At 36.3% G+C, this 21181-nt stretch overlaps 1 protein-coding gene across 2 annotated transcripts in view; it reads right to left on the reverse strand.

The window, feature by feature from the left end:
- The window catches only part of CDH12 (cadherin 12), a 1313162-nt gene that overhangs the window by 140709 nt on the left and 1151272 nt on the right, over positions 1-21181 (reverse strand). For both annotated transcript variants that reach the window (XM_021000534.1, XM_021000535.2), the window contains one exon: positions 11945-12064. In XM_021000534.1, coding sequence (XP_020856193.1) covers positions 11945-12064 — 120 coding nt within the window. The remainder of the gene's footprint in view (positions 1-11944; positions 12065-21181) is intronic.

Genomic DNA, 21181 nt, shown 5'->3' on the forward strand with positions numbered 1-21181 from the left:
ATCTATTGCAGTGGAGGGAATTAAGTGGGGGGAGGCTGAGCACTATTGAGCCTTACTCTCATCAGATTTGGCTCAAAGAGGGAATAACATTCTACATACTCAAATGGGTATAGAAATCTATCTTACACTATACGGAAGTGGGAGGAGAGGGAAACAAAAAAGGGGGTGGGTGATAGAAGGGAGGGCAGATTGAGGGAGGCAGTAGTCAGAAACAAAATACTAGTAAGGAGGGACAGTGTGAAAGGAGAGAGAAAAAATATATAAACAGGGGAAAAACAGGATGGAGGGAAATACACAGTTACTAATCATAACTGTGAATGGAAATAGGATGAACTCACCCATAAAATGGAAGCATATAACAGAGTGGACTAAAAAACAGAATTCTATGTCTTTTATAAGAAACACATTTGAATCAGAGAGACACACATCGAACAGAGGTAAAAGACTGGAGGAGAATATATCTTGCTTCAGCTGAAGTAAAAAAATGAAAGAAGGAGTTGTAGTTATGATCACAGAAAAAACAAAAGCAAAAATAGATCTAATGAAAAGAGACAATGAAGGAAACTATATCTTGCTAAAAAGGTACCTTAGACAAGAAGTAATAGCAATACTAAACATACATGTATCAAATGGTATAGCATCCAAATTTCTAAAGAAACAGTTAAATGAGTTACAGGAGGAAATGAACACTAAAACTATATTAGTGGGGGACCTCAACTTTCCCCTCTCAGAACTTGATAAATCTAACTACAAAATAAATAAGAAAGAAGTTAAGGATGTGAATAGAATTTTAGAAAAGTTAGATATGAGAGACATCGGGAGAATGGGGATATAGAGGAATATACCCTTTTCACAATGGTACCAGGCAACTACATAAAAATTGACAATGTTTTAAGGCAGAAAAAAGTCACATTCAAATACAGAAGGGCAGAAATATTAAAGGCATCCCCTTTAATAATATTAAAGGCAATAAAAATTACATTTAATAAAGGGCCATGGAAAGATGGATTAAAAATTAATTGAAAATTAAATAATCTAATCCTAAAAAAGTAAGTACATCAAACAACAAACCATAGAAACAATCAATTATTTAATAAAGAGAATGACAATGAGACAACATATCAAAATATACAGGATGCAGCCAAAGCAGTACTTAGGAGAAAATGTATCTCTCTAAATGCTTATATCAGTAAAATAGAGAAAGAGCATATCAATAAATTGGGCATTCAACTAAAAAAGTTAAAAAAAGAACAAATTAAAAATCCCCAATTAAATACTAAATTGAAAATCCTGAAAACAAAGGAGAGAGTAATATAATAGAAAGTAAGAAAACCACTTAACTAATAAATAAAACTAAGATGTGGTTTTGTGGGGAAAAAAATCAATAAAATAGATAAATCATTGGTTAATTTTATTTAAAAAAAAAGAAAAAAGAAAAGCAAATTACCAGTATCAAAAATGAAAAGGGTAAATTCACCACCGACGAAGAGGAAATTAAAGCAATAGTTAGCAGCTATTTTGTCCAATTGTATGCCAATAAATCTGACAATCTAAGTGAAGTAAATGAATATTTACAGAAATATAAATTGCCCAGATTAATAAAAAAGGAAATAAGATACTTAAACATTCTTTAGGGGGGAAAATTTAACAAACCATCAATGAACTCCCTAAGAAAAGATCTCCAGGGACAGATGGATTCACAAGTGAATTCTACCAAATATTTAAAGAACGATTAACTCTAATACTATATATAATTTGGGAAAATAGACAAAGGAGACCTACCAAATTCCTTTTATGACACAAACATGGTACTGATAGCTAAACTAGGAAGAGCCAAAACAGAGAAAGAAAACTATAGACTAATTTTCCTAATGAATATATGCAAGACTTTTAAATAAAAAACTGGCAAGATCATTACAACTTTTCACCAGGATCATAAACTATGACCAGGTGGGATTTACTCTGGGAATGCAAATGTGGTTCAATATTAAGAAAACTATCAATATAATTGACCATATCAATAACAAAACCAAGAAAAATCATATGATCATCTAAATAGATGCAGAAAACACTTTTGATAAAATACAGCACTCATTTCTATTAGAAACACTAGAGAGCATAGTAATAAATAGGGCTTTCCTTAAAATAAGTAGTAGCTATCTAAAACCATCAGCAAGAATTATCTGTAATGAGAATAAATCAGAAGAAGCCTTCCCAATAAGATTGGGGTAAAGCAAGGATGAAGCTGAAATAGCATTATCACCCCCTATTGTTCAATACTGTACTAGAAATGTTAGCTTTAGCAATGAAAGAAGAAAAAAATAGAAGGAATTAGGATAGACAATGAGGAAACAAAACTATCACTTTTTACAAATAATATGATGATATATATACTTAGAGAATCCTAGAGAATCACTAAAAAAACTATAAGAGATAGAGTATTATGAGTTATAAAATGGATAATTTTAGTTAAATTACAAAAGTTTTACACAAACAAAACCTATTCAACCAATATCAGAGGGAAAGCAGAAAAGTGGGAAACAATCTTTATAGCAATTGTCTCTGATAAAGGGTTTGTATCTCAAATATGTAGAGAACTCATTCAAATTCATTCATTCATTCATTCATTCATTCATTCATTTATTTGTCTGTTTATTTATTTATTTTTGCCCTTTTTTTGGTGAGGCTATTGGGGTTAAGTGACTTGCCCAGGGTCACACAGCTAGTGTTAAGTGTCTGAGGCTGGATTTGAACTCAGATCCTCCTGACTCCTAGGCCAGAGCTCTATCCACTGCACCCCTTAGCTGCCCCCTCATGTAAATTTATAAGAGCATAAGTCATTCCCTAACTGAGAAATGGTCAAAGTATATGAACAGGCAGTTTTTAGATAAAGAAATCAAAGTTATCAGTAATTATCTTTTAAAAAGTGCTCTAAATCACTATTGATTAGAGAAATGCAAATTGGAACAACTCTGAGATACCTCATACCTATCAGATTGGCTAATGTGACAGAAAAAAATGATATATGTGGGAGAGGATGTGGGAAAATTGGGCACTAATGCATTGCTGGTGGAGAATAATTTGGAACTATGCCCACAGGGCAACCAAACTGTACCCACCCTTTGGTCCAGCAATATACTACTAGGTCTGTGTCCAAAAATAAAAATCATTAAAAAGTGAAAAGGACCTACATGTACAAAAATATTACAGCAGCTCTTTGTGGTGGCAAAAAAAAATTGGAAGTTGAGGGGATGCTCATCAATTGGGGAATGGCTGAACAGGCTGTGATATATGAATGTAATGGAATTCTATTGTGCTATAAAAAATAATGAGCAAGTGAATTTCAGAAAAACCTGGAAAACTTATATAAACTGATACAAAGTAAAATGAGCACAACCAGGAGAACATTGAACACAGTAACAGAAACAATGTGTGATGATCAAATATGAACACTTTAGCTCTTCTTAGCAATAAGATTATCCAAGATAATTCCAAAAGATTTGTGATGGAAAACGATCCAGAGAAATCTCATACTACAGGGAAGTGGGAGAGGAGGGAGATGATGGAGTCTGAATGCAGATCAAAGCATGCTATTTTCACTTTTCTTTTTTCTCCTGGTTTTTTTCCCCCTTTTTGTCTGTTTCTTCTTTTTCAGCATGACGAATATGGAAATATGTTTTACATGATTGCACATATATAACCTGTATCAAATTGCTTACCATTTTAGGGAGGGGAAATGGATGAAGGTAATGAGAAAAATTTGTTAATTTTTAAACTGAATTTTTAAAATTGTCTTTACATGTAATTGGGGGAAAAAATAAAATACTATTTAACCATATTTTTATGCCTTTTGTTCAAGCAATTTAACCTCACTGAGAATTGTTTCATTTTGGGCATTCATTTCACGTAGCCAACGTTTCTGCAACAATGTTTCACTTCTGTGGAGATACAATGGCCCTAGAAGATTTCACAGAGGGAAACATGAAGGGAAGAGTATAACACATTCAGAAATGAGACCACTCCTCATTTCCCCAATCCTCTACAGGACAGCAGAAAGGCCTTGGTCTCCCACTGCATACAGGGTCGTCTCCAATTGTCCTGATGTATATATTGCCACTGGACCCAGAGGTCTCTGGAGGAGAAAGTGAGGTTGGTGACTTTGCACAGTCCTCCCTCACTTAAATTCAATTCACTTACATATCATGGTATCACCCTCCTAATGTCATGTTCTTCTTCGAGAACAAAGGACAAACAATAACAATAGGACAGCAAGAGGAAAGGGAAGTTGTATTTTCCTATTTTCCTATTATGTTCTGGGGTGGGAAGTGATGAAATATGCTGCATTATACAGAGCTGGCATCCTCTTTCTTCCTTCTATTGCCTCAACAGTCAGACTTTCTGGGGGGCACGTAGGTGGCACAGTGGATAGAGTACTGGCCCTGGAGTCAGAAGGACCTGAGTTCAAATCCAGCCTCAGACACATAACTCTCACTAGCTGTGTGACTCCAGGCAAGTCACTTAACCTCAAATGCCTCACAAAAAAAAAAAGTCAGACTTTCTGATCACCATGCAGATTGTGGTTGCTATTATGATTTTAGACCATTACCTATCGACCAAGATCACCACAGCAGACCCATGGGGAAATTCTGGTCTTGAAGCAAGAACAGAGATGAAAGGTAGGACTAATAAGTATCCTGGGTGCTGAATCCCTTCTGGACTGATAAAGATTCTGAGGTAAAAACTAAATATTTTAACCACTTTTCCATTTTACTCACAATCTGTAACTCTGAAATGTGACCCTATTCTCTGTCCCACATTTCTTATTTATTTCCATTAGCTGCCAGAGTAGTTCAGATATTTACCCCCAATGTCATCTACACCCCTCCCCCAATGTCTGTAAGAGCAAGTAGAGGAAGTTTAAGAGATGGCTCTATGTGGCAGCTAGGTGGCACAGTTGATAAAGCACTGGGCTTGGAGTCAGGAGGACCTGAGTTCAAAACTGACCTCAGGCCAGACACTTGACACTTAGCAGCTGTATGACCCTGGGCAAGTCACTTAACCCAGATTGCCTCACCAAAAAACAAAACAAACAAACAAAAACAAAATATATTAGATAAAAAAATAAAATAAGAGATGTCTCTATATAGTGGTACCTGTTCTACAAGCTTTCACTTTCTACTAGGTTTAAATACCTACATGATCATAGTATATTAAATATTTTGGTAATGTCCATTTAGAGAGAGATGTGATCAGAGAGGAAACAGATAAGGAATGGCATGGAATCATGAGATGTATCCATAAGATAGGTTAAATATCTTTTTATCTCCTAGATTAAATTTTGGAGCTGCCTAGTACTATCACTTGAGGACACAGGCACAAGAGTGGGGAGGAACAGTCTATATGTTTGCAAAGAGTGAGGAGGCTATTGTTTTTTTAAGAAGGAAATGCCATGCATGTGCCCTAAAGACTCTAACAAGATCAGTTGGCTAATGACTCTAGCAGAACATCTCTTGGTTAGCAACTTGGAACCTGTACTCTATCACAGGATAATTAACACAGTAACATGCTATCTGTATGAATATTTAAGGAAGACAAACACAGGAACTGATTCTGACTGCTTACAGTGCTTTTGGAGCTATAAGGGTCATATGTAAAATTCACATAATACTTGTACTGGTTACCTCAAAGCATAATTTTTAAGATCAAGTGAAATAATTAGTACTTACAGTGCTTTGTAAACCATAGAGCATTATGTAAATATATATTATTGTTATTTTCCAATCTCAGGCATTTCTGTTGAGCTAACCATCCTAAAAGTCACCTATATTTTACCTTCAGAATTATTTTTGTCTCCTCCTTCTCCTTAATTACCCCTACTCATTTCCAATCAATTGCCATATGTCTATAATCCCCTTTCTGTATGTTCGCTTCTCACCATTCACATTGTCATCAGCCTAATTCAAGCCCTCATGACTACTTGTCAGGACTATTGTTATAGCACCTAATTGGCACTCCTCACTCTTCCCTCTCCAATTCATCCTCTGAAGAGTTGCCAATAGTTCTGATTATGTCACACCCCTGTTCAAAAATACTCCATCAACCCCTAGTAGATAAATTAAATATCTTAGCCTTCTATCTACTGCCTTTTGTAATCTATGTCCAATCAACTTTTTTAGCCTGGTTTAATATTCCTCCCTTTAATGAGCTATCATTCTAGCCATTCTTCCCTCAATTCGATTCTCTTTTGCAATTTCTGTACATACATACTAGTCAGCCTGTGTCCCCTCATCATTTCTACTTTTCAGAATCCTTATCTTCCTTCAAGGTTTAGCTCAAGTGTCTTCTTTTCTGTGTAGCCATCCCTGACCATTTCTCTCCACCTTCCTCCACCATCAGCAATAGGTGTTCTCTTACTCCCCAAGTTATCCTAATGCATGTTGCCTTGGACCTGTCTCAAATGTATTATACTTGACTATGTATAATACATATGGCCAGGTACAAGAATATTATATTTACCTATGCATATATTTAATCCATCATGTAAGCATTTATTAAGTGATTTCTGTGTCAGGCATCATGAATGCATTATACTTTGCTGAGTATGTGTCATATCTACTCTCCTCATTCTCTTTCCCCACCCCCATAAGTGGAATGAAAACTACTTGAGAATACAGTTCAGGAGCTATACTGTATTGTAGTAGGTGGACATTATAGGTGCATAATAAGTGTTGGATGAACTGAAATGAATTATTAAAACCTACCTGGCTATTTTGAGGGAAGAGTTTTGTAAATATAAGCTTTTAGAAATCTGTATCCCTAGTTCTCTTTTCCAAGCTTAATACATACATATTTCCATCATCGTACAGAACATCTCTATTTGCATTTTCAGCTAGCACTTAAAACTCATCACATAATCCCCAGGGCTCCCAGACCAAATTCTCCTCCTGAATTCTTATTTTTATTAAAGTTATTGTGTTCTCCAATCCCTTCAGGGAAGAAAATTCAAAGTGATCTATAATTCTTTCCTCTCCTTTCACTCCCTACCTCGATTCTGTATCCAAGCCTTACTTGATTCTTCCTTCACCTTATATTTTATATCTATGCCTTCCTTTCAAGTCTGTAGCCATCATACATATAGTATTATATGGTTTCAGACTTCAAAGGTCATCTAGTTCAATCCATATGTCAGAATACCCTGTAACACCCACAACTGGTCATACAGACATTGCTTCAAAACTCCTAGTAAGGAGTGTATAGGGTGGTGGTTGGAGGGTGGGTTGGGGAGGAACAGTATATTCTGAAACAGTCTATTCCAGATTTGGATAGTTCTATTTTCCCCCCATTTGTTAAACTTAAATCTGTCTCTATGAAATGTCCCACTGTTCTTATTTCTGTCTGTTGGGTTCATGTAGAGAAAAAAAAATGTCTCTTCTCTATGGTAGCTTCTCAAACATGGGAAGATAGGTACTGCATCTTCCCTAAGTATTCCCTTTTCTAGGCCATGTACTCCCTCCTTGCTCCTTCAACCTAGCTTCACATGGCATAGTTTTATGTCCCTGTACCATCCTGAAACCTATTCTAGATACTCCCTAGAATACATATATAAATACATATATATATGTAGACACACATATACACATATATATACACGTATACATACACTCACATATATACATATGTCTGTAGGTATATATGTATGTGTGGCCAAAAGTAAACATAATTCTCTAGATACGATACAATCAATATTGGGTACCTGAATATTATGCTTATTCTGAACATTATGCTTCTTTTAATGCTTCCTAAGAATTAATTTTTTTATTGTAGTGTCTATTTACTTATATTGAGCTCGATATTAATTCAATTTGACAAACATTTTATCGAGTCCCCATCATATGCAAAGTGTTATAATAGATGCTAAACATATAAAAGAAATAAAATAGAGTCCCTGCCTTCAACAAACTTAATTTCACTAAAGAATACAATATGTAAATGAATAAGTTAAAAAAAAGATAAGAAGAGGTAGAGAGTAATGATAACTGGAGGATTAGGAAAGGTTTTCATATGAGAAATGTGCATTAAAAGAAGCTACAGGATTCAAGTTGCATAAGTGAGGAGAATGTATTCCAGGCATGGGGGTGGGGGTTTGGGGAGAGAGGAAGTTGCCTGCTGCAAATGAATGTAACAGGAGGCTGAGGACAACAAATAGGTCAGTCTGTTTGGGAAAGAGAGTTCACTACTACTCCCATACCTTTTGTTTGTTTTTCACACACTTTCTCAAACTTCTCTATGTGAAACTGATCATTTTCATAGAACATTATTTTCATTACTATCACATTTAATCTCATTAAATCCATTCTGTAACAGGCTTTGAAGGACCATACCACCCCTCTGAATACATCCTCAATTACCTACCTGCCTTTGCTTCTATCTTCTATATGTAACATTTAAATTTTAAAGTTAATTGATGAGTTCTCTGGTCTCTTTAGATACCTCTCCTGCCCCCCCTTTTTTCCCTCAATATAATTATTTCTGTTAAAATCATTAGAGTTTAATTTGAGAGCTTGTCAGCCACTCTTGGTTTGACAACTTCTTTATACTTCTCTGAATGCTGTATAATTCCCTCTCCCATATTCTAAAATTGACAGATGATTTTAGTCTGTGTCACAAATTTTAAGATGGAGTGGACACTTTCCCAAGATTCTCCTTGCTCCTACTTCAACACCAGTTCTTCCTTGTTAGCCCAAATTTCCACAGATGTTCTGATAACTGAACTCCTCTATCAGTGCTCTGTCATACTCTTTATCTCCTACTCTCCCATCAATCACAATAGTACTTCTGTTTCTCCCTCTGTCAATCTTCAACTAAATTCTCTCTACCACATTTCTTCTAGCTGGTTCCTAGATATATGTGTATATGTATGTATGTGTGTATGCATGCATACATGTATATCTATATCTATGTGTGTGTTTATATGTATGTGTGTGAGTTCCAGGGTGAGTGAGTGTGAGTGTGTGTGTGTGTGTGTGTGTGTGTGTGTGTGTGTGTATACTTACTGACACTATCCCCCTTTTTTCTGTTCTCTTCGAATAGTTACCATTGCCACATTCCTGGCATGAGTCTCATATCACCCAGTCTCAGTGATATCTGCAAAGTATTGCTTCCTGAAGAAACAGTGATACAGTGGAAAGAAAGCTGATTTGGAGTCAGAGGTCTAGGTTTACAATTTCAGCCTTACTATTTGTTTGATCCTGAACAAGATATTAAAAGTCTTTGGACCTCAGTTTCCTTATGTTAAAAATAAGAATTTTGGACTACAAAGGGTCTTCTAGCTTTAAATCCATGATCCTGTCATCCTGTGAACCTAAATATCTGAGGACAAAAAACATTTGAATTAAGAGGCATGGATTTAAATCTCAGTTCTTTCATTTACTATATGACAACAGGGATTTTTTTTTAACTCTCTGAGGATAATTTTCCATATCTATAAATTGGGGACAATAATACTCACAAGAATGTTTTAAGAAAATCACATCATAAAACTTTAGGCACCATTTAAATGTGGCTATTTTCATTACTATTATTTGCCGTGAAGTCTTTTCAGCTTAATTTTACAACTATATCAGGAAAATTAAAAGTGAATTGAATGGGATAGATGGAACAGAATTCACAACATAGCAATAAATGTTAGCCTTGTGAAGACAGGACAAAGAGTTTCTCTAAGACAAAGAAAGAAGGAGATGACATTCAAAAATACAGAAAAATACTGAGGTGGAAAGGAGGGAAATTCAAGGAACTCAATTCAGTTGGCCTTCATCTCAATAAACTAGTAAGAGATAATCTATTGATAATGATGGAGAGGAGATAGGAGATCAAAAGAAGATTTTTTTCACTTTATGGGAATTTTTTAAAAATAACTGCTTCTAAGTAAAGCTCTGAGTGCATTAAATGAAAGTATGAAAGTTAAGTTCTAAGGAGGGGATGGGGAGATAAGTTGAAACACAGGAAATTTACTGATCTAGAACTTCATTGCTAGAATCATTTAGATCTGGTCAATCATGGGGGAAGAAAGAAGAGAATAAAAGCAGATAAAATGATTCCACAGGGCTGCCATGCATGGATAGTTTAGGCTGCATGGAAGGAATATATCATGATGACATCATAAACTCATCAAAATAATTTTTGTACAAATCTAATGTTGACTAAACTAGAACTTTGAAAGTCTAAAAATGAAATATACATGATTTAAATTTGAGTTTGAAAGCTGACATGATTCATTCTTTTTACCTACCTGCATAGGTAATTAATAATAGGTCTAAACTAGCAAAGTGTTACAAATCACAACAAAATGGAGGTCATTATGATTGTTTAATGCAGTTTTTTAAAAATCTTTTTTTTTTAGGCAATTGGGGTTAAGTGACTTGTCCAGGGTCACACAGCTAGTAAGTGTTAAGTGTTTTGGTCTGAGGCCGGATTTGAACTTAGGTCTTCCTGACTTCAGGGCTGGTGCTCTATCCACTGTGCTGCAGAGCTGCCCTAAAAAAATATTTTTCTAGATTGTCTTTGAACTTCTCTTAAAATCAAATGTAATTAGTATCCTGAAGGTTGAGACTTTGAAGCACTCTGAAAAATGCTATATTTTTCCTCTACAGCACAACACTAAATGTAGAATTTTCTATTGTACAAATGTAGCTACTGACACTAAGATTAAGGCACTTGCATTCTTTTAAAGATTCTGCCATTAATTGTGACATGAAGCTCTTGCATCTAATTATTGATCAGTCAAGGAGGAAGTCTCCTTAACAATCAATCTGACATCCAAGCCCAGATCCTTTGGACAGGGAACTGATAAACATTTAAAGGGTTGTACTAGTAAGTTTTCCTGATCATAGTCCTCTCTACAAGCTGACTCCTCAGTATTCTATTTAGTATAGATTACTTCACTGAATTATTAAGATATAAAATTTGGAATGACTTTTCAAAATAGGCCAGAATAGCTATTCAAAACAGGAGTCATCACTCTTAAATGTTTCAAGCTGTCGTTTGTTCTTTGACTTTCCTAAAGTGTTTATATTAACATTACCACCCACATTTTGCATCCTCATTTAATAGAATTTCAGAAGTATTCATTAGTTTCATGGCTTCAAAATGTAACATAACATGATGAAGTAAATATACATATATACATATAAAATAAACATATACACACATAAATACACATATACATATTTTAAAACTCAACTAATGAATAAAAATATTAATCTAACAGAGGTGAAAAAGGGAGAGAGAGAAAGAGAGGAAGAGGGAGAGAGAGAAAGAGAGAGAGAGAGAGATGGAAAGATGGAAAGAGGTCTGAATTTGGAGTCAATAGGAGACTTGGAGCAGTATCTCACTTATGAACTTTAGTAGCTTTAACTGAGCCCCTGTTTATTCATCTGTAAATATGAGATAATAACACTTGGGTAACCTACTTCATTAGGTTGTTGTGAGGATCAAATGAGATAATGAATATAAAATATTTTGTAAAACTGAATGTACTATGTAAATGTCAACTACTATTACTACTGTTGATGTCATTAAATAACAGGAAACCTATGACACCTAAAATTATACGCCCATGCACGGGTGTGTATTTTATATGCATATGTATGTACACACTTACATATATACACACACATATGTGTCTATGTACACACATGATTTTTACAGATTTCAGGTGTTAGACTTTATATATTTAAACCAAATAATTGCTAACTCATACCCAGCTTAGAACCACAAAAATCATACTGAACAGCTTACTAATGAAAGATACTATCTTCTAGAATTCAATCTGCACCACACAGATTCTTTATTGCTACACAAGACAATGCAACTCTCTGCCAAAGTTTAATTAAAGTTTAAACATTTGAAAGGGTGATGATAATGTTTTCACTGATAAAATATTTACCTGTCTTAGGATCGATAGAGAAATAAGGCTGTCCCTGAAGGATGCTGTAAACCACTCTGGCACTATTTCCATAGGTTGGATCATCTGCATCTGTGGCTTTGACCTGAAGCACATATGCACCTAGATAAAAGAAGAGAAGGTAACAATTGAGCATTCTGATCTTCTCTATTCTGTCTGTTCTGACTTCAGTTTGTTTGGATTGGGGTTTCCCACAGTGCCAAAAGTCAAGAGCAAAAGAAATATCAACTTTGGGAACAAATGAGTCACACAGGTTTTACAACCACTGTTAACTCCAAAAATACCAACGAGCTCATAGAGGGTAAAAGCAAAAAGCTTTCTTTATTCTGTTGGGGGGAGAGAAATCAGTTAGACCCATGTGCCAGGGCCTCCTCTAGTAGGAGACCCAAGGTGGTGAGGCTAAACTTTGATTTATATATTTGTGGCTAGACAATGAATCAAACAGTGTAGTGTAGCAATAGTGGTGAGTCACAACAGCAACAGTGAGGGGCAACAGCAATAGTAAGGCAAGATTATCTAGTGACAAAAAGTCCATTAGTAGTAAGGCTTCATGTCTGGGCCTGATGGTACTTGCCCGAGCTCAGGGACCATCAGCTCTATGATTTAGTTACAGCAACATTCAGCTAGAGTGCAAAAGGTTATTGCTATGCCAAGCTCAGGGCACAGCTTGCTTTCTGGGCTTTAGCTCTGGGAAATAGGGTGTCTAAAAAGAGAGGTGTAATCTTGGATCCTGACAGAAAATACTTTGGCCTATCTACTTGCATCAGACATATTTTAATATCTATTTTTATGAAGGGAGATACATTCATTTTTTGCAATGAAATTTTTGACTATGGGAATTATCACCAGCATTTTTAAAGCAGTTGCAGACACTTTAAATTAGCTCATCATGTTCACTTAGGAAGGGTTCAGGTTTCATGGAAATTTTCTCAATAAATTTCAAAGATCTTCAGCTTAATAATCTTTTATAATTGAGAGAAATTATTATTAGTAACCAAAGATTTGGGGAGATTCAAATTTCTCCACTTTATCCCCATTTTAAGACCTCAGCCTCTGAAGGTTGAGCTAACTTTCTCCTCTATCCAGACCCCACCCAGGTGGGGCAGTGATTGTGTTCTGCTCAGGTTTAGGTGGAGATAAATTCTTTGAATAGATTGCCCAAAGCTGGGGTTGACTTAAGAAATAAATGACTTAATCAAAATTTAGGTCCAGCCCTTCATTGTAATATGCATTTTCTCTTTAATTGTTAACCAATCAGAATTGATTGCCACTATGGAGAACACCTACCATTCGAAGGGCAAAAAAAAAAAAAAGAACAAAACAAAACTGTGAGCACCTACAATGTTTGTCTTTGGTCTAAGAGAGAGATGGCCAAATTACCATCCTTTTATTAAAATGCTGGCATTAGTAATAAAATTATTAAATTACACAGAAATTATGTCTCTCCAACATTTTTAAATGTTACATAATGTTAAGCAAACTATAATAACCAATGCCTATGCAATAGGCATTATAAATGACAGAAAAAATTATTTATGTAATCATGGGGAAAAATGTGTTATTTTAGGTTGATTTATCATGCAAAGGGATGTATCTAACATAGGTCTTTCAATGTTCAGAGACATAGAGACTAAAGTCAATAAGTCAAAGCCAAATTGGAGTTGGATTTGGAATCAGGACAAGGAAAACAATACATACCAGCTGTCCCTTTTTTCCACATTCCATAAGAATTAAGTGAATGATCATATTGTAGACATCTTAGAGAACTGCTTATTTTTATGATTAACAAAACAAAAGACAAGTAAACCTTCTCATACATTTTTTTTAAATTTAGGTAGAGCTTATAATTTTTAGCTATTTCCTTGTAAAAAATGTTATGGAAAACTTTGATTCTTTAGCATATTTCAGTGTTATCATTTAAAAATGAGTGTGTGTGTGTGTGTGTGTGTGTGTGTGTGTGTGTGTGTGTATGCTATCCTAGTCTCTATCTCTTTTAACTTCTCTTCCAGTTAAATGCATAAAAAAAGTTAAAGGAAACCAAATTGTGCTGATAATAGCATAATAGCACCGGGTTGCTCAAAGGCAGGAGGAAATGTCTACTAAACAGGATGGGAACAATGCCTAAACTTGAATTGATTCCAGTTTGTTGTGTCTGAAGGCAAAGGAAACACAAAGACCTCCAGGTCAAAGGTGAACAGCAGGTGTCTAAGAGGTGCCAAAGTGTTTTGCAGAAGTTGTAGCTGCCACACAATTCGAGGTAGTAGACCTATATGTCATCAAAAAAGAAATGAGTGTGAAAGTTATGGACTATACAGAACTCCAAAGCTACTTCAAAGGTATTACTTCTGGAGCAAATTCTCATCATCTGCCACCAAATGTTAGCTGACCAACCTTTATTAATCACTTACTTTATGCCAGGCACTATGCTAAGTACTGGGGATACAAAGAAAGACAAAAATAGTCCCTGACCTCACATTTTAATAGAGGAGACACCATGTAAAAAGTTAAATACATACAAGATATATGCAGAAGAGATTGAAGACAACTATATAGGAGAAAGTACTAACTCGGGGGAAAAAAAAACAACAAAACTTCTGCAAGAGATAGAAATGAAGAGGAAAAACCTTTCAGGTATGAAGCACAGCCAATGCAAAGGCTTGGAGAGTGCAGAGGTAGCATCATGTGGAAGAAACAGCAAGTAGGCTGGTAGAGCTCTTGGAGTCAAGCTAGGTCTAGAAGCGCCAGCATCAGGGAAGCCATTGACTTTGATGAGGTGATAACAAACTCTTGTCAATCACTAAGAAAAGTCATTTCTGGCCAGAACTATATGAAATCTCAAAGGCTAAGACAGAATCATAAGAACTGGGAAATTTCCCACCTGCAATGTATGGAATCCTTTTCCTTCTCCCCCTCAAGTGGACTATAGGTAATTTTGCAAAGTTCTTTCTGGGTAAATACATATTACAATGGAAAAAGAAAGCAAATCACATGAGGAAATATAAACAGACATCTACATATTGGAAGCAAAGAGCAATAAGGTAAGTAACTTTTAAATGAAAGTTCATTTACATTATGATACAATACAGTATTAAGTCAAGATGACTGGCGTTAAATCAGGATGCAGTGGATGAAGTTGGCATCTTTAATGTCTAAGCACAGCTGCCTTCGTGGTCTGTTGGAACAAATTGTTCACATCTGCCCATTCCACTGGGGGAAGTCTTCACATGGTTGGAGTAAATACTCCCTTAACTCACTGATAGGTTTAAGGCCCTTCAGTTTACCTTCAACCTTGTTTAGACTGTCTGCTGAGACTATTTACTGGGGGTGTGGCCACTGTGTATTCTGCAGCTTCTTGGAGTCACAGGTGACAGTTGGATGGCAAGTGGACAGCAAAGCTGTAAAAGTGCTCTGAAAATGGCTCAGCAGCACTCACACTAGAGGTACTAGTCTTCCCTGACACCTTACACCCCATATATGGGGTATATGTATGTATATATTTATATGTGTATTTTCATGTATGAACACACATGCACACACACACATATGTGTATACACACATATAATGTTTATATATTTTTTTCCTGAAGTCTTATGACTCTAATTAAGAGTCAGACCATACAGATCTGCAAATCTAGTGTGATAGAGAACAGGAGGTAAACCATGGGCAAATAAATCGAAGAAGAGCAGTAATTCACAGGAGATGATATCAAAGAAGAGAATGAACAAAATTCAGAGCCTTAACTTCCTATATACACAAAATCATGGCTCATAAACAAGATAAACTAAAAATGCTAACCTAAGGAAGTAACTTTCAACTGATATGTAGCCCTATGATACAGTGAAATGGTGACTCATGCCTGGAGTATAAACACAGTAGGACCTTATTCAAAAGGAACACAACAGCAAGTACAGCATAGGAAGGGAAAAGAGTGAAGTCACAAAACCACAAAGCTCTTAACAGGCAGCATGATGGACTGACTTGAATAAGATGAACTTTAGGAGACATGTATTATCTTCTACACTTGGCACCAAAATATCAATTTCATAAGCATTAGGGGAGGAGTGGGTTAGGAACATTTCATGCAAAAAAAAGATTTTCGGGGTTTTAGTGGATTGAAATTTCCTTATGAGGCCATATGAGCCCCTGAAGACTATGTATGGACCAAAGACCTATGGTGCATCTCAATTACTCAGTGCAGATTGAGCACATTCTTTAGTGATAATGGCATGATCCAGGAGAGATGGGTTGAACACTTCCATAGTGTTCTCAACAGTTGGCATCAATCAATGCTCAAGTCACTGATTGTATACCTCAGTTTAAAGTCGGTCTCTCTCTCTCTAGCCAAACTTCCAACAAAAGAAGGTTTTGAATGCCATTAGGCACCTCTTGTGTGGCAAAGCACCTGGTGCTGATTCTGTTACAGCTGAGATTTACAAGTCCACTGCTCATATAAAAGCTGACTGAAATCTTTTAGGTTATGTGGCAAGAGGAGATATTCCCCACTAGTTCCAGGATGCCTCCATCGTCCATCTCTATAAAGGTAAAGGAAATAAATTGTCCTATGACAATCCCCAGAGGTGAAGGCTGGTATCTCTCTCTCAGTCACTGCCAGAAAAATTCTTGCCAGAGTCCTTAATAAGGTGATCCTTAACCTGGAAGATGGCCATAATCCTGACAGCCAAGTGTGGCTTCAGAAAGAGCTGAGAAATGGTCAATATAGTGGTTGCTACTTGACAACTCTAGGAGAAATACTAGAAGTAGAACAGAGGTCTGTACACATTTGTCAATCTGACTGAGGTCTTTGAAACTGTCATTCATAAGGACTTATGGAAAATCATGGAAAAATTCAGTTGCCTGGAGAAGTTCATTAGTACTATATGTTAGTTCCATGAAAGCATGCTTGCATGGGTTTTGGATAATGAATGATACTCTCAAGCTTTCCTAGACCAGGCTTTTGTCTGATTTTGTGATTCTGTGTGATCTTCTCCCTTTATTCTCATGTTTTGACATCCAGGAATAAATACTGTCTCAGTTCATGTGTAGGAGACAGTCTTCCCAGCATCTCACAGCTTATGCAATCTTTATAACATCCATTACAGAAACAGGAGATAGATAACTTAAGCAGTGCCTATAGTCATGCACCATTGCCATGCTCAATATACCCCTCTCACATGAGATGAGTGGAATAATAGAGCTGAGAATTACATATTGAGTTAATGGCTACTATGTCTATACTAAGCACTTATTAAACCAACCTCCTCACTACTCCTATGATAATTCTATAAATATTCCTATGCTTTCTGAATGATTTTGCTTCCAATATTTGTCATCTCTTCTACTGATCCCTATCCCAATGCTTTATTGTGGACATGACCCTGGACTCTGAAAGCTCATACCACGGAATGTAAGGTCTACTTCATACTCCAAAGTTGGAAAGGGTTTCTTAGCAGGAGTCCAGTGATAGACTATATGGACTCTTGCCACCTGAGCACCAGCCAAGCTAAGTTTGGAGAGGATGATCACAAGGTTGGCTGTAAGGTGAAATAATGTGGGCCATAATTTCTCTCTTAAATTGTCCACTAAATCACAAAGGACTCCGTTCTATGTTAGTGGAGGAAGCATGCATGTTGTAAAAATCACAGATTCTGAAAGCACTAGTTTATTTCTTCTATCACACAGGTCTTACTTAGTGAATTACACAGACAAGAATACAAATATCAAATACTGTTTAAATTTTAGAAATCAATATGGCAGTTGAGAATGCCACAATTTGGGTTGTACTGGTGTCTTTGAACAGAAGCACCAATAGGCATCACAGTTGAGAAAATCACTTTTACAAAACACTTTTCCCAACACAGGCCTACAATGTTTCCACATTCAGTGAGAATTATATCCTATATGCCAAACCTTTTGGTAATGCTCAAATGCTGAAAGAAATTAACACTGAAAGAACTTCCCACAAGATAGTTAAGTAGAAGAGGTTCTTCTCTAAATTTCTAACCTAATACTACCTAAACAGATTTATAGACCAAGTCAATGTATTGATAATGACAGTCTATAATGAATGAAGCTCCTGGGCTTCACGGTGATAGCTTATGATAAATGAATTAAATATAGGTCAGTAATACACTGTTCTGGTTTTACCCTTGCCCAGAAAATTAATCCCAGGAGATTTACTTGTAGTGCTGTCCAAACACACATGTTTGTGAAAGCTCAAACAAACCTTTTTTTAGGTTTTACATAAAAATCCTGGAATAAATACTGGAATAAATAAATAAATAAAAATCATGTCGGGTTTACTGGCAAATAGAAATTTAATGAAAGATCAAAACCTTCCTCCCAAGGTGGAGGGAGGAGGGGAGGGGGGAGAGAGAAATGAAAGAGAAGGAAAACAAAATGAGTCATATTTGAGAAGAAATCTGAGAGTTTCAAATTCACAAGAAAGGATACTAGGGCACAGTATCATAAATGGATATCAAAGACAATATCAAAGACAATATTAATAGTCTAAATTGGTACAACTGACAGACATCCCACCCCCATCCCTATCTTTCTTATTTTTTATTCTGAGAATCTCAGAATAATCACACAGATAGACTTGACTAAATCAGGTAGTACCAAGATACTGAACAAAGATCCTTATTGCTGTGGTCAGAATTATGCTTTTTTACAATAGTCATCATTTCTTCCTTGGATCCATTTATTTTCCTTTGTTAAGTAGCTCCTCAAACTGCCCATCCTTTTCTGGTACTCTATGGGCCCTGAGATGTGTAATATCTCAAGTTTTTTGTTGTGAAACTAACACTGAAGGGTGGGTAAAGGTTTTTATATATGCGGCCATAAAGTGCTTAGAACTTCCTGAAAAGACCTCAAGTGATTCTACACAGGACTCTACACAACATGTTAATTGGTGATTAGCATCTTGACCAACAATGTCAGTTAGCTCTGAGGATACAATTGTAATAATTTTTCCCTTCTGCCAGAATTGCCAGGCATATGAAGAAAAAAATGAACTAATTTATTCAGTGCAAGCCGTGCTGTTGATTCAAGTATTACTGCTAATAATAAGAGTAAGAATAAGCTTAAAGACTTAAGGCCTTTAAGAGCTACTGGGGACATTACAGATTATGTTACTCAACACTACCTTTTGACAGATGAAGAAATGAGGAAAAATGATCATAAAATAGTGATAGAGCCAGAATAGTGCCTAAAGCAGCCTAATTAAGGTCATAGAAGTTGGTTCTGCAGGGATCTTAGATAAGGCTTAATCCAATCATCTAATCTTATGAATGAACTCCTTACAAATGAGTACACTGAGTTCACAAAATAGGAAATCACCCTATTTAGTGCTTATATTCATCATCCTCATCATCATCTTCATCATCATCATTATTATCATAAATACATAAAATCTGTTCCTTAAATTATGTCCTAATCTTCCACTCTTTGTGATCCCATTTGGGGTTTTCTTCCCATTTGGGGTTTTCTTAGCAAAGGTATTGAAGTGGTTTGCCATTTCCTTCTTCAGTTCATTTTATGAATGAGGAAATTGAGGCAAAAGGGTTAAGGGACTTGCCTTCAGTCACACAGCTAGTAAGTGCTTCAGTCAGAATTTAAACTCAGGTCTTCCTTATTACAAGTCCAGAATTCTTAACCATTGCACCACTTAGCTTCCTAGCTTGAACAATCTATAGCTAAAAAAAGAAATACTTCCAACATCCCCAACAATTAGTGATGTCATCACTACTAGAAAAATTCCATTAAGGAAAACCACTTATTTCACTATCCGCCAAAGAAATTCATTCTCCTTTAGATAGCTCTGTTAGAATTTTTTAAATTGTATTATTGAGTCAAAATATTTTCTTGTGTAACAGATACTGCCTGTTCCCAGGTCTATGTCCTAAGGGCCAAGGTGAACAATTCTAACATCTCATCTACATGGCAGCCCTTCAGATATGTGTAGCAGGCTTTGGGAGAGGGCTATCTGACAGGCAAAGGGAGTCTTCAGACACTAGCTATATGAGCTTCTAGGAAATGTAGTCTAGCACACTGAGCAGAGCACAGTTGTTGCAGAATGGGCTTGGAGTTTGGCTGCTTTTGATTATGGGAGGGGAGTGGGGGGATGGAAGAAGAGAGGGGAAGAAGACAGACAGATGCTGAACAAGGGACTCAAATGGAATCTACCAAGGACATAGAGAGGAAATGGAAACTGAATGGGAAGAGACTAGACCTTGGGTTTTTAGGTAGCCAGGACTTTCACGAGAGGTGTACCTAGAAATGACTAAGGCTAGCTGAATTTTTGTCTCTTGAAGACCGAGAAAGGCAGTTAAGAGTTCTTAACTTCCCCCCTCCTCACCCTTCATTTCCCTGCCCAGGACAGTAGAGTTTTATTCCCAAATTTCTCAATATTTTAAGTCTGTTCATAATTCCTGATTTAATTAATAATTTAAAGCTGGCTAATGCCAGATTAAAAAACAAAAGCAAAAACACCCAACAAATGGGCTCTAAGTACTTTGAGTCCTTTTTGCCTTTATTTGCAAAGATGGGGACTACAAAAGAGAATCAAAGGAATGGCTTCTTGTATACAGAGATTTAACAAACAAACAGAGGTTCAAACTTGAGTCCAAAGTGCCAGCCTTTCTCCAGGGTCTGGGTTGGAACCATTTGAAAGAAACTTTCAATTAGTTTTGATTGACTAATAACTTTTATAAGCTCCCAAATAGCACAGATAGATTAAACTACTCCTATCTGGACCATTAGTCCTACGAAATACCTGGACCTTGAATAAGCAGATTTAAATGGTGAATAGAGGCTTAGCAAGCAATTAACCTTGGGCAATTTTACTGCTGGTAATATAGAAGAAAAAGTCACATCCAGGGTCAGTTTAGGGAGGAGTTGGGAAAGAGGGGCTCAGGGGCTCAGGCTCTCCATCCAGAGGTGGGGGGTTAGTAAAGCTAGTTTGCTATGGAAACTAACCACCCAGTATCCACACTATTACAAACTTAAAATCACTTTTATCCCCCCTCTTCCAGTTCCCCTTCTTTTCTTCAGGCTAAATGTCACCATTTTCTCCTTTTAAGCACTTAGCAATGGTAATTCACTGAGAAGTCCCACTGCCCCCTGGAGTTTGCAGGTTAGGGTAAGTGCTGAGTGACTGAAGTGTTCTTTATGGTAGTCTGGTAAGCAGAAAGGCAGGAATCTTTTCTCCCTCAGCAACT

Source organism: Phascolarctos cinereus, unplaced genomic scaffold (assembly GCF_003287225.1).
Source record: "Phascolarctos cinereus isolate Bilbo 61053 unplaced genomic scaffold, phaCin_HiC Scaffold_4;HRSCAF=312, whole genome shotgun sequence".
Lineage (NCBI taxonomy): Eukaryota > Metazoa > Chordata > Mammalia > Diprotodontia > Phascolarctidae > Phascolarctos > Phascolarctos cinereus.